At 43.8% G+C, this 14,725-nt stretch overlaps 1 protein-coding gene across 1 annotated transcript in view; it reads left to right on the top strand.

Annotated features, from left to right (window-relative positions):
* Positions 1-14,725, top strand: part of EIF2AK4 (eukaryotic translation initiation factor 2 alpha kinase 4) — a 141,452-nt gene that overhangs the window by 48,471 nt on the left and 78,256 nt on the right. The window contains exons 10-19 of the mRNA XM_018568292.1: positions 975-1,081; positions 1,477-1,634; positions 5,855-6,273; positions 6,457-6,520; positions 7,323-7,403; positions 9,206-9,328; positions 11,241-11,345; positions 11,568-11,628; positions 13,976-14,055; positions 14,201-14,302. Coding sequence (XP_018423794.1) covers positions 975-1,081; positions 1,477-1,634; positions 5,855-6,273; positions 6,457-6,520; positions 7,323-7,403; positions 9,206-9,328; positions 11,241-11,345; positions 11,568-11,628; positions 13,976-14,055; positions 14,201-14,302 — 1,300 coding nt within the window. The remainder of the gene's footprint in view (positions 1-974; positions 1,082-1,476; positions 1,635-5,854; positions 6,274-6,456; positions 6,521-7,322; positions 7,404-9,205; positions 9,329-11,240; positions 11,346-11,567; positions 11,629-13,975; positions 14,056-14,200; positions 14,303-14,725) is intronic.

Raw genomic sequence — 14,725 nt, 5'->3', positions numbered from 1 at the left:
CCATTACACACTGAGAACCTGGCGGAACCGCCATTATATCCCAGCGGCTCCGCCGGGTTCTCAGTGTGCAATGACATTTCAGCATCTCCTGGTTACCTAGTAACCAGGGGACAGTGGACTGTCATGAGAGCTTGTCGGAGCCGGCTTTGATATGGCCGCCAGTTCCGACAAGCTCTCATTTTAATGACAACTGGTCCCGTGCAATAGAAAAAGTTTGGCGTTATGTTTGTTTTATCCCCGTTGCCGCAGCCCCTACAAGCGTACCCCCCGCCGGTGATTTTTTTACGGATCCCCGCTGCCACAGACCCTACAAGCAGCGGGGATCCATGGAGTCTCTCATCCCTCCCTGGGATGGCTCCAGGGAGGGATGAGAGACTCCAGATGCTGGCAGGGGGGGCGCGGTGCCCGGTATTTTTGAAAATAGCGGTCATCAGCTGATGACAGCTATTGATGACAGCTATTAATTTAAAGGGGACAGTCTGCTGAACAGTTCTACTATAAGCTGATGGTCGCTAAAGCGATCATCAGCTTATAGTAGAACTGTAAATGCCAGGTCCGTACGGCATACTCAGCTGGCCAGCTGGAAGCACTTTTGTAGCTCCGTACGCCGTACGTCCTTGGCAGCGAAAGGGTTAAACCCATATTTTATTCACTATAGAAAACGTTTCAAATGTTTAAACTAAGAAAATGTACCGTTTTAAGAAAGGTAATGTTTTTATGTAGCTTTTACACAGCGTCCTAACAACTTTGGATTTGGGGTTGTAGATGCCAGGGACTCTCCCTATCCCCATGCGATAGCACTGATCACCCGAATGGCCATGCAGAGCACTGTTACATGGGAAGGAGTTACATGGGGTAAGTCAAATGGGGTGAGAAGAGTCATGCAGTGTTTTTGTTGTGTGATGGGAATATACTTTTATTCACATATCTTTATGTATTACTTTATGGAACTAATGATTTGTTTATCTGATTAGTTGTGTGTGTCTGGAAGACCAGGAACGGTGGAGTGTGCAACAATTGTTGGGTCACAGCTTCATAAATACTCCTCCACAGTGTTCGCTCACAGAGGACAGCCCAGAAGGTGAGTCCTAAAGCAAATCTTTAACAGCGTCAGCAAAGTGGCTGCAATGTCTAAGCTCTCTTTCTGAAAAGGCCAGTTGCCTGGTTGTCATGCTGATTTTTATGCTGATCCCTTAGTTCAGTGCCAAAACAAGTATGCAAATATTTGACTTTATTGATATACTTAAACTTTTTCAGGTCAGAGACTGAAAGTATTGAAGTTAGTATAATAGCTAAGCAACAAGCGTTTTCAGAACGACTTCAGAAATGGTAGCCCAGATATTTCACTTTATACTGGTGCACACTGAAAACCGTGTGTTTTTGTTTGTCACATTTGGTATTTGCATGAAATGTAAATTTTAGGAGCAATATGCAAAAATACAAAATAGTTATGGATGCCTTTCTTTTACACAGGAGATTACACAGGAGTAGACTGCACAGAGACTGTCATTCCCTGTGCTTCTGTTTCAAATGCTTTATTCCACATAGAATCACAGAGGCAATTTTCTCGCTACTTTAATGAGTTTGAAGAACTACAGATGCTGGGTAGAGGTGCCTTCGGGGCTGTTATCAAGGTAATTTGAACCATTCTCCTGTCCAAATATTATAAATTGGTTCTAGAATTCCTACATTCTCACATGCTTGGCAAAAGTCTCAGGGTTGGCTAAAGCTGTACCAGGTCTCAGAACATTATAAATGGAAGGGCTTCATTCAGATTTAAGTGGGGTATATCAAATACAAAACATCCCCAGTATTCAGCCCGCTGGCCAGCTTAAAAAACACGCACTGGTGAAGTCCGAATAGCAACTGGAGGAAACCCATTGGTGACCGATAATGTCTTCAGCAGGACACACAGCTCTTAATTTTTTGTGCTACGGGGGTAGTGTGCTGTACTTATGTGTGTATACCACCGTATATCAAGCGTACACATAAAATACAATAAGTATGGTGCGAAAAATATTGAACAATGTGAAATGTGTGACTCATTATTATTTGAAGATATGCAAATCAATCAGCATAACTCAACAATCAATGTGAAAAATGTGTACATAAATTAATAATTAAGATAATCAATAATAACTATATAACTAAAGTCCATATAAATTATATAAAGTACAAAACTTCATCCGATCCTCACAGGACAAAGATAACTCGTTATCAAGTAGTTCAAGTAGTGATGAAAGAAATGTGTATGTGTAATCATATAATCCCACTCCGAAGAAAAAACAATGCTCCCCACTCACCAGAACCAAATAGTCAAATCGCAGTGATCACAGGACGCTACTTTCAACAAAGTAATGGCTTCAAACAGACCTTCTTTCTCTCTTCTCCACACGTGCATTCAATGCCTCACACTGATTTGAAAGAAACAGTGTATCCTGTCCAACCGCAAACTCTTTCTTTCCTCACTCGACACCTTGAATGAATCAGTAAACGATCTCCTTACTTCTCATACAAATGGATCGTAGCCGGGATTTTAGCTCACCGATAAAAAAACAAAGCACATAGCATAAAATCTTTAAAAATGTATTTTGCGAAAAAAACAATAAAAACTTGCATCAATGAAAAGTGGATAGAACTTGTAACCCACAAAGGGGTATATCTCACAATGTTCAGCAGGTGATAATGGTCCTAACGCAGCTCCACAATGGAATGAACAGGATAGCAGCAACGTACACGCTTGTCCCGACACGTTTCGTTCTCATGGACTTTTTCAAGGGTGGCGTTCACATCGCAGCTATCCATCCTGTAAACCCTCATCAATAAAATATTCAAATATACCCCGCACATGCAAATTAGTATTCCCAAGGCAATATATACATAAATTGTAAAACCAAACTATAAAAACATATTATAAAAACAATATAATAAGACCTAGCAAGAACAGAAGTACCATTTTATATGCAACTCATCTTATTTCGCTACATAGCATAAATAATTAGCTGTTACTAATGAAACAATTAAGATCTAGCTCCACATTCAGCCCCTTCGGTTTAGGTGTATCCAGCAGGAAAATCCACTTAGTCTCGTTCCGAGATATCATTCGAGTTTTATTGATGCCCCTCCAATGTCCATACACCCTATCAATTCCATAAAACACTAAAGGAGAGGGATCTTTATTGTGAACTTCTTTATAATGTTTTGATACACTATGTCAGCGGTGGCGAACCTTGGCACTCCAGCTGTTTTGCAACTACAAGTCCCATGAGGCATTGCAAGGCTCTGACAGCCACAGACATAACTCCCCAAGGCAGATGCATGTTGGGATTTGTAGTTTTGGCACTGCTGGAGTGCCAAGGTTCGCCACCACTGCACTATGTGCTTCAAACCCATTTTTTATATTTTTAACATGCTCACTAATCCTAATCCTCAATTCTCTTGTCGTCCTTCCTACATATTGGAGGCCACACGGGCACTCCAATACATAGGTCACAAAGGATGTACGGTGAAACAAATCCTATTATTTCAAAATTCCTTTTATAAAGGGGTTCAAAATGTGTTTGTTTTATTCCCCTCCTGTTTTTTAGTCACCCTACATCCTACACAATTTTTACAGGGATAAAAGCCCTTAGTACCAAAATAATTTTTTACCTTAGGGGGTGGGTGTATAACATTATGTAACAGCATGTCTCTAAGGGACGGGGCTCTCCTATAAATCACTCGTGCCTTTTTGGGGATCCGAGGTTCTAAGATGTTATCTAATTTCAAAATATCCCAATGTCTACTAATCATTTTCTCTACTTCTTTATATTGGACACTGTATTCTGTTATAAAGGCTAATGGAAACTCCAAATTCTTCCTATCAGTACTAGTCCTATTCCGCAAAAAATGATCCCCTTCTAACCGTCCTACCCCATCCTTAATCTTATTCATTATATGGGGACTATATCCCTTATCTCTGAACCTCTCTTACAATATCTCTGCCCGCATCACGTAGTCCCTCTCCATGGTACAGTTCCATCTGACCCTAACGAATTGACCTTTTGGGATATTCTCCACCCATTTAGGATGGTGACACCTACCTATGGGGATGTTCTGAGACCAGCAGATAAAGGCGTCGGGTGTTGTAATAATGGACAAAAGTTACTATGAGGAAGAAATGGGGAGAGTTTTGGCCGAAGAAGAGACCTATAATGGTCTCCATCTTGGAGCACATCTCTCCCGCTCATGCCCTCGCTCTCTCTCCCGCTCATGCCCTCGCTCTCTCTCCCTCTCATGCCCTCGCTCTCACTCCCGCTCATGCCCTCGCTCTCTCTCCCGCTCATGCCCTCGCTCTCTCTCCCTCTCATGCCCTCGCTCTCACTCCCGCTCATGCCCTCGCTCTCTCTCCCGCTCATGCCCTCGCTCTCTCTCCCGCTCATGCCCTCGCTCTCTCTCCCGCTCATGCCCTCGCTCTCTCTCCCGCTCATGCCCTCGCTCTCTCTCCCGCTCATGCCCTCGCTCTCTCTCCCGCTCATGCCCTCGCTCTCTCTCCCGCTCATGCCCTCGCTCTCTCTCCCGCTCATGCCCTCGCTCTCTCTCCCGCTCATGCCCTCGCTCTCTCTCCCGCTCATGCCCTCGCTCTCTCTCCCGCTCATGCCCTCGCTCTCTCTCCCGCTCATGCCCTCGCTCTCTCTCCCGCTCATGCCCTCGCTCTCTCTCCCGCTCATGCCCTCGCTCTCTCTCCCGCTCATGCCCTCGCTCTCTCTCCCGCTCATGCCCTCGCTCTCTCTCCCGCTCATGCCCTCGCTCTCTCTCCCGCTCATGCCCTCGCTCTCTCTCCCGCTCATGCCCTCGCTCTCTCTCCCGCTCATGCCCTCGCTCTCTCTCCCGCTCATGCCCTCGCTCTCTCTCCCGCTCATGCCCTCGCTCTCTCTCCCGCTCATGCCCTCGCTCTCTCTCCCGCTCATGCCCTCGCTCTCTCTCCCGCTCATGCCCTCGCTCTCTCTCCCGCTCATGCCCTCGCTCTCTCTCCCGCTCATGCCCTCGCTCTCTCTCCCGCTCATGCCCTCGCTCTCTCTCCCGCTCATGCCCTCGCTCTCTCTCCCGCTCATGCCCTCGCTCTCTCTCCCGCTCATGCCCTCGCTCTCTCTCCCGCTCATGCCCTCGCTCTCTCTCCCGCTCATGCCCTCGCTCTCTCTCCCGCTCATGCCCTCGCTCTCTCTCCCGCTCATGCCCTCGCTCTCTCTCCCGCTCATGCCCTCGCTCTCTCTCCCGCTCATGCCCTCGCTCTCTCTCCCGCTCATGCCCTCGCTCTCTCTCCCGCTCATGCCCTCGCTCTCTCTCCCGCTCATGCCCTCGCTCTCTCTCCCGCTCATGCCCTCGCTCTCTCTCCCGCTCATGCCCTCGCTCTCTCTCCCGTCTCTCTCTCTCTCTCTCTCTCTCTCTCTCGCTCTCTCTCTCTCTCTCTCTCGCTCTCTCTCTCTCTCTCTCTCTCGCTCTCTCTCTCTCTCTCTCATGCTCGCTCGCTCTCTCTCTCCCCCGCTCTCTCTCTCCCGCCCTCGCTCGCTCGCTCTCCCCCGCTCATGCTCGCTCGCTCTCCCCCGCTCATGCTCGCTCGCTCTCCCCCGCTCATGCTCGCTCGCTCTCTCGCTCTCTCTTTCCCTCCTATTGTGCAAGTTCCGAATTTGCTATAAGCCGAGGACTTATAATTTTGAGTATTTAGTGCATGTCTTTAAGTTAGACATACAAGCCTCCTAAAAAACTAAGCTAAGACCTTGCATGCCCAGTGCCTTGTCAAATGCCAAAGTCTTTCAGTGATGGTGAAAGTATTACATTTTGCACTAAATTTCTTGTATCATGTGTTTTGTTACAGGTTCAAAATAAGCTGGATGGCTGCTACTATGCAGTAAAACGAGTTCAGATTAACCCTGCCAGCAAGCAGTTCAGGAGAATTAAAGGCGAGGTGACATTACTGTCTAGACTGAACCATGAGAACATAGTGCGATACTACAATGCCTGGATTGAGAAGCATGAACTCCCATCTTCTGCTGCTCCTAAATCTCCTGCAATATGTGGAGAGAAGAAGGTGCAGATAAAGACAGAACAGTCTGCAAAGAATGAACTTGGACTGATAGATGATGTGGAAGCCAATGCTCCAGCCCCAATTATGAGCAGCTCTGTTGAGTGGAGTACCTCCTGTGAGCGGTCCTCCAGTGCCCATTGTAACACCTCTGATCATGATTCCAGTGATGAGGATGATGATGAAGAGGGCGTCTTTTCACCATCTTTCTTGTAAGTCTTTTGTCGAGCTTGTGTTTCATCCTGTTGCAATCCATGAAAAAGATAGCATTGCAGCAGTGTAGCTTACAGTTTGGTCACAAGTTGATTAAAATAGAACTCCATTCAAAAATGTTTTTTCTTTAGTTCAGATATCTTACCAGCTAGTAATGCAGATCGATATCATCTTTCTTCTAGGCCAGGATCGGACTCTGATAGTGAAATTATTTTTGAAAATGAGGATGAAAACAGTCCTGATCAGGTAAAGACTATGTTTAACATGAACTTATAATAATGTGAAATTGCATTATGCTTGCAATAAAGACAAATCCCTAAAACTACTACTATTGGTGCACCAGAAAGTTACCATTCATCCTTGCTGTTGGTGATCCAAGGGTTTCTAATAATGGCACAGCAGTTGTCTTATCCTGAGAATGCAGGGACTGGATAATGGGTATTTTTGTTGGTTCTCTTCAAGTGCCAGTATACACCAACATAATCTCAACTCTTTCTTTAGAGATTGATATTGGGTTAGAATGTCTAGGTACCACATTCAGTGGTTGGATTGAAAAGACAAAATCCACCTGTATATACTGTATAGAATAGACCCAGATGTGAGTATTCAGCTCTGAACAGTTCCTTGCAGCACGTGAGGATTCTCAGCCATCTCCAGCTTGAATGTATGTAGTTGTGGCATACATGTAGACAGGAAATAGCTGTAAAGATAATGCTGAAGTTCAGCAGTCTTGATAGGCAAGAAAGGACGAAAAAAGTAAAAACAGTATTTTGTAAAAAAATGGCTATTGATACACAGTGCTTTAGCAAACTAAATTTAACATGTACATGTACTTTAATAAGCCACATGGAACTTGTGTAGAAACCTATAAAAACAGATGTAATTCTGCAATAAGATTTGCAACGTATATTGTTTAGCTGGTGAGCGTTGGAGTTCACTTGTAAAGAACAGTGTATATATCTAAATGAATCTCTTATCTTTGTTATCTTTACCAGCCTGACCTGAATTATTTATATTTTGTTGTATTGAATACTGTCTTTCTAAACAGGTTGAAGAGTGTGTTGAAGGCAAAGCAGCAGAGCACAAAGAATTGCTCTTCAAAGTGGCTGTGCATTACCTCTACATTCAGGTGTGATAGTGTCAGGTGGATTTTAACATTTTTATTGGGATAATTCCTTGATCATTTATATTTGTATGAGAATGTAGGTGTTTTTAGACTTGTGTTGTATGTACTGGCACTTCTGTTCTCAGTTAAAGTTCTTAAGGTGGAAATAAAGTCTGTAAATAAAAAAAATGCTACAAGTTAGAGAATTTTGGCAGAAAGGATGTGTAGTCTGCCAAAAAACTTCGTCTTGCTCCTACTAAATGTCCTCCTGTGACCCAAAAGAGAACTTGCACCAAAAAGGTTTGCCATAGTTCTCTTCTAAATCAGTGGCTGCCCGGTAGGAGACCCAGAAGACAGCCAGCAGATAAGGTCAGTGGCTGTGGATGGGGTGATGAGGGGGGAGTATGGAAATCACTGGAGGAGGGCACGCTAAAGGGCAACAGTTCATCCCTGCAAGCAGCAAAATGGGGCACCGATCGGCACCCCATACACGCGATCCGCCGGCTCTAAAGCCGGCGGATCGCTTGTATGGTATCAGGCATCGTTGCCTGTTTTAAAAAAAACGGCAATTTCCCGTGTCTGAGCGGACGTCTAGAGACGCCCGCTCAGATCTAGAGAGCTCCGGGCCGGCCGTTTTTCTACTATGGCCGGCCCGGAGGCAGTTAAATAAAAACCTTTTTTGAGGGACGTGTGGGTGACCATTGCTGACCTCTTTCCTAATACTGGCTACACATGCCCTCATAAAATGATATGACCATTGTTTGAGGCATGTGGACATTGTGGAGACTGAATGATGGCAATCACTTGTGAGTGCAGAAAGTGCTAGTTTTAAATTGTGGGGATTTCCCAGGATACAAATATTTGTAGTGTTGCTCAATAGTTACTCCATGTTCTCTATTGGGAGAAAGTTCTCTATTGTTCTTAATTCTTATTGTTCTTAATTTTTTGTTCTTATTGTTAATAATTGTCTATTGTTCTCTATTAGGAGAAAGAAACTATTGGGAGAAAGTTGTTACTGCAGGTTGAAATAGGGCAGACGTAATCTTCATTATGAATAATCTGCCCTTGGATGGTAGTCCTTATACTGGTTTGTTTGAAAAAAAAGAATGTTTTAGGATTGGTTGCTGTTAATACTCATTGGATTGCTGTGAAAAGAAGGCATTTGTCTGAACAGAACCGCAGAACTTGCTAGCTAAAAACATAAACCGCATTAAAAAAGTTTCGTAAAAGCATTGTTTCACTTGTTTCATGATATGGCTTAGGTTTGTGACAATTGGGCTGTACAGCAAATCCGTGGTGAACATTTCAGACTGTTATATGCAATAATTTTGCAAATTCTCAGTACTTTAATTCCCTGACCTGGGTCAAGCATGTACAGTATACAGAGTGCAGTCAGAACAACTCCTTATCGGTATACATGCTTAAGTCAGTGCCTCAGAATGTATTCAATCCAATTAATCTGCATTACAATTAGACATATAGTATTTTTTAGATATGAGGTCAGCAGTGGTGGTCTGCATATTCTCTCACAGGTATGTCTACCCCTTTTGCATTGAGGCTTTATTTGTCAATGAATTCTGGGACGACAATTTTGGATATCTTCACACTGCGGCTTTCTGTTGCCAAGATGGTGTACACTAACAATAATATTTCCCTCAATATTATAAAATAACTACAGAAAAGTGCTGAGTGATTCTTCATCCTGGAGAAATGCTCAATGGTGTTGTGACAGTGAGACTCCACTACTGCCACAGAGAGTTCTGGATGGTGGGCAGTATAGGTCTGAAAACTGGAAACCTTCTAAAAGGCTGTCTTTCTGCTTTAAGATGGAATACTGTGAAAAAAGCACTTTACGGGATACTATAGATCAAGGTTTATATCTGGACACCAGTCGTCTTTGGAGGCTCTTTCGAGAGATTTTAGATGGCCTGGCCTACATCCATGAACAGGTAAATGTGGAAATTAGTGACAACATAATGACATGATCCAAGTGTGGCGGAACATACTATAACGCTCGTGCTAACTTTAGTTGGATGGATTGGCATTTGCATCTTGCCTGCTATTTAAAAAAGTAATTCCTCACCTGCCTGTGTAAAAATAAAAGGTGAGATTGATATAGTAATTTACAATGATTGCTTTGCTAAGGTTTACCCTGCATTAAAAAAACACAGATGGAGCAATATTGTGTCAGAATCTATGGTTATTTGCCCCTAGCTGGATGTTTATTAAACAGTTTTTTTCCCATGTTTAAAGTGAACCTAATATGGCTTAAAATTGTCAAAGGCAACAGTGCTGAAGGACAGAAAATGTGTACCTGTCTAGTCTTCATAGTAATCCCTGTTTTTCCATAGAACCCACCTTGGTGCAAAGTCCAAGCACTAGACAGGATTTTGACATCTTTTTAAGTTGAGATTAAAGTTGTTTCTATAGTAGAGGAGTGTTCGAACTTCTGTCAGGTTTTTATCGCAGTTTTTTTTCCCCGTTGGTGGATTCAAACTCTATTTGGGTTAAGTCCTCGTTTTGGTCTATGGTTTAAAATAAAAAATATATACTCCACCTGATCTTCGGTCCCACCTGTCGGCTAGACCAGTCCCAGCAGCCTCTTCTCCCCCAGCTCGGGAGGTCTAAGGATCCGTGCCATCATCACGTCCATTGACTTGCATTGGATGTGAGGACACCAGGGGACATTCCACAGCTGGAGTGGAGGGGGAGAGAGGTGATTGGTCAGGTGAGTGTGTCTTCTTTATTCCAGTGTGTCTTCTTTATATCTTCTGCCCCCATGTGCTCCAAGATGGAGACTCTCATAGTTTAGAGTTAGGACCGCACTATAAGAGGTGCCTTGGCGCGGCAGTGCGGCTTACACATCCTTTGCAGAAGACGTGTATCCAAACCTCTGTCATTGTCCTTAGTGGTGAGACAAGTTGTTTTACATGCTGGTTTGTGAGTGTGCCATGATGCCTTTCTACTGTTCTTTATTTCAGACACTAGACCAAAACGATGACTTAACCCTTCGCAGTGCGGGGGTTGCCCCATTGCAGAGGTTAATTTTTTTACATGACTGGAATTCTTCTTAAAACTCTATTCCTCCTGGCACTAGGCCTGCACCTATTTAATTCAGCTGTCAAATGCTGGAGCCTTTACTGTCCATTGAGACCCTGACATTTGATTGTCAAGGTTGGAGTTTAGTGCCAAATGGAATGAGTGCCAGGGAAGGAATGAGTCTCGCCTCAGGCAGAGTGTGCAGCCTGGACATAAAATCTAAGGCAGGGTTGCCCACGATTTTGTTTGTGTTAAAATCTACTTTTCAATGTATGTGTGGAGAACATGCATGGCCAGTGAGATCCACCCTCCAGCACACACAGCTCCTGTCCATTATACCTCAGTAACAAACCCAACCCCACATGTTCTCTCTATGAGCAACTCCTGCAGTCTTTCACCTCTTCTTTGTACAGATCCCCAAACCACATCACTCCTTTCCTCTGTGTGCAGCTTCTTGGGCCTCTCACCCTTTTTCTCTGTGTTCAGTTCCTCAGACAAGTTCACCCCTGCCTTCTATGTGCAGCTCAGATCACCTCACCTGTCTCCTCTGTAAAAATCTTTAGAATGATCTCATCCATCTCCTCTGTGTGCATTTACTTAGACTTTTCACCCCCTCTTCACTGAGCACATCTGCTCTAGCCACTTATTCTTGACCTCTCTTTGTTAGCTCCTGCAGCCTCTTTTTTTCAACCCCACAGGTACAGCATTGTTTCCTTTGACACTTTCGGTTAGAGCAGGTTCCCTCAAAGTGTAAAAAAAAAAAGCCTAAAGTATGTTTTATGGTTTACAGACTAGATGACAATTTTCTTCTTTGCATTACAGGGGATGATTCACAGAGATCTAAAACCTGTTAACATCTTCTTAGATTCAGAAGATCAGGTGAAAATAGGAGATTTTGGTCTGGCCACAGATCACCCAGCCTATGTAGTAAGTGTTTACATAACATTTTCACATTTCACTGTTTTCCTCTACTCTTTGACATCAGTAGAATGCTATAACAATACAATCTCTTTTTCACTCTGGATGGAAGAGGTCAGTGTATATAATACAGAATAGGATGTCACCTAATTAAGGAATGCCATGTGCTGGTACTTTTTGTGATCGATTTTCTTGGCTGTGCTAGACTTTTCTTTTTTGCTTTGTTTATAGACTGACTCAACACAAGAAGAGGACCAAGATCGCACTGACTTTGTTAAAGTTGACCCTGAAGGTAATGTGTCATTCCTTGTTTAAATCTGGACATCTTGTTACAAAGTGGTTGAGTTACAACTGCACTGCAGCTTTCATGAAATATAGCCACCTGAGGGCTTGTTCACACCAAATGCTGACCAGATTTGCATGAGGTTCTGCACACGCAGTGCAGTGTGTTTTGCCGCATTTTTGACATGCTTTCAGTGCGTTCCAGGGCGTTTGCATGTGGTTTTGATGCATTTACATGCGTTCCAGAGCAGAAAAAATAGGGATTGCTGCAGTTTTTTTACATGCTCTGGAACTGAATGCTGCGGTGTGAACTAGAGCCCAAAATACCATTGGAATACATTGGGCGCAGTTTTGATCCGTTCTGTAACTGCTCTGCTCCTGGAGCGCGCTTGGCGTGAACTAGCCCTTAAGCTTAAAGTAATTGTACTTACATTTGTTTCCTTAGGAAAAGTCCAAATATTTATTTGCACTCTACCTTTCATCCTGAGTGTTGACAGTTTCCTCCAGTACATTTATACAGCTTAATCTAGGTATTGAAACCACTATCGTTGTTCGCCAGATTAAGTTTACACATGCAAGAGTACTAGACCCACGGGTTATTTATATAAGGATTTCAACTAGGTTGCTTTATTATTTTTTTGTTTGTCACAGATTACTCCGAGCTACATGAAGTGAGCCCAGCGCGTCTGTCACACATATATTTGTTGATATATTGTGGGGTGGATGAATACATGTTCCACATATATATTACATGCCTCAATAATTTCTTGGACATTTACACACTGACGTATCGATTACACAATGAGATAGAAGATTACGGCATTTATATAGATGTTTATGTGTTTATGATTTATTCTTTACTCTGGTATTCACATTCACTTAGATCAAGCGCAACTTATTCACAATATTACATGTGAGGTTATTGGCTGACCGAGGGTGTAGATGTAGATAGAGGTGTAGATAGAGAATAGAAGGGGTCCAAGGACAGAGCCTTGGGGGACCCCTACAGAAAGTGCAAGAGGAGGGGAGGAGTTAGAGTTGAAGGTGACGCTAAAGTTCCACTTGGATAGGAGGAGAACCACGAGAGAGCAGAGTCTTGTAGGCCAAGCGAGGTGGAGTTTTTGGAGGAGGAGCAGGTGGTCAACAGTGTCAAAAGCCGCAGAAACGTCTAATAGCAAGAGTAAGGAATAGTGGCCATTGTTTTTAGCTGTTAGTAAGTCATTAGTGAGTTTTAGGAGGGCGGTTTCAGTGGAGTGTAGGGGTGAAAGCCAGACTGTAAGGGGTCAAGAAGGATATCGGCGAGGTGGCGACTCAAGCGGCTGTAGATAAGGCGTTCTAGGAGTTTGGAGGTGAATGGGAGTAAGGAGATTGGTCTGAGATTGTTGAGGTCGGTAGGGGGTGACCAGGGCATGCTTTTAGAGGGGAGGGAATAATGCCAGTAGAGAGTGAGAGATTGAAAATGTGAGTAAGAGAGCGTAGGATAGAGCAAGAGGGTGACCGAAGTAGTGGTGAGGGAACAGGGTCAAGGGGGCAAGTGGTGAGGTGGGTTTCAGAGAGAAGCTTTGTAACCTCCTCTGTGGTGACAGGGTCAAAAGAGGAAAGTAACAAGTGTGATGGTGGGTCTGGTACATGAAAAGAGGAAGGTGACTGCACGGTGGCGATCTGATCCCGAATTGTATCTCTTTTGTTTTTTAAATGAATCGCAATGTCCTGGGCAGTGAGTGAGTTAGTGGGTGGTGGCGGTGAAGGACATAGTAGAGAGTTAAAAGTAGAAAACTGTTGACGAGGTTTGGATGAAAGTGTGTTAATGAGAGTGACGAAATAAGTCTGTTTGGCAGCACGAAGGAAGGAATTATATTTTAGGAGGGCAGCTTTGTACAGGGTGAAGTCTTGCAGAAGCCTAGTTTTTTGCCACAGTCGTTTCAGAGCGCGAGGGGAGACAAGTGTCTAGAGAGGATGAAAGTGAGCTGTTGTAGACAGAAATAGCCAGGTCAGGGCAGGACAGGGGTGAGATTTTGTCATAGAGGTAGTCAGCAGAGAAGAGAAGGGTCGAGGTGGCAAAGGTTTCTCTGGGTGACAGTGTGCCATGTAGGTGGATTCAGGGTTGGGGATAGGGTGAAACTGACAAGGTTGTGATCTGAGAGCGGGAAAGGGGTGTTGGAGAGGTTGCAAGGAGTGCGTAGTTGAGAGAAAACACCTATCCATTTATTTACTATCCAGACTGGTAGGCATGTCCACTACAGATTGGTACATCTAAGAGGGATTGCCTAGAGCTGGCTACATATTTCAGTCACTGATATGTTATTTTGGCACATCATCTGTCTGAAACTGGGCTGAATAACACATATCTTTCCTAGGAAAACTCACTGGAATGGTGGGTACAGCCTTGTATGTGAGTCCAGAGGTCCAAGGGAGCACCAAAGCTTCTTATAACCAGGTAATTAAAATATGTACACGTGAACTGATTACATTTTTGATAGCCAGAATGCTTTGCAACTGTCTTTCTCATATAACCATAAGCAGAATGCTGTGCATTTGGTACATGAATCCCTCCAATACAATGTCTATCTTTTTATGTTTAGAAAGTGGACCTCTTCAGTCTGGGAATCATATTGTTTGAGATGTCATATAGACCTATGGATACAAGCTCTGAGAGGATTTCAGTATTAAGCATGTTAAGACAGGTACTGACCTATTCATTTCTATTAAAAAGTTGTACAGTGGGGCAAAAAAGTATTTAGTCAGCCACCAATTGTGCAAGTTCTCCCACTTAGAAAGATGAGAGAGTCCTGTAATTGGCATCATAGGTAGACCTCAACTATGAGAGACAAAATGAGAAAACAAATCCAGACAAATCACATTGGCTGATTTTAAACAAATTTATTTGCAAATTATGGTGGAAAATAAGTATTTGGTCACCTACAAACAAGCAAGAGTTCTGGCTCTCACAGACCTGTACCTTCTTCTTTAAGAGGCTCCTCTGTCCTGCACTCATTACCTGTATCAATGGCACCTGTTTGAACTTGTTATCAGTATAAAAGACACCTGTCCACAACCTCAAACAGTCACACTCCAAACTCCACTATGGTGAAGACCAAAGAGCTGTC

This window comes from Nanorana parkeri, unplaced genomic scaffold, assembly GCF_000935625.1.
Source record: "Nanorana parkeri isolate BGI_ZX_2015 unplaced genomic scaffold, ASM93562v1 scaffold1168, whole genome shotgun sequence".
Taxonomy (NCBI): domain Eukaryota; kingdom Metazoa; phylum Chordata; class Amphibia; order Anura; family Dicroglossidae; genus Nanorana; species Nanorana parkeri.
The sequence above is the reverse complement of the archived record's forward strand: the minus strand, read 5'-3'. Positions and strand labels throughout refer to the sequence as shown.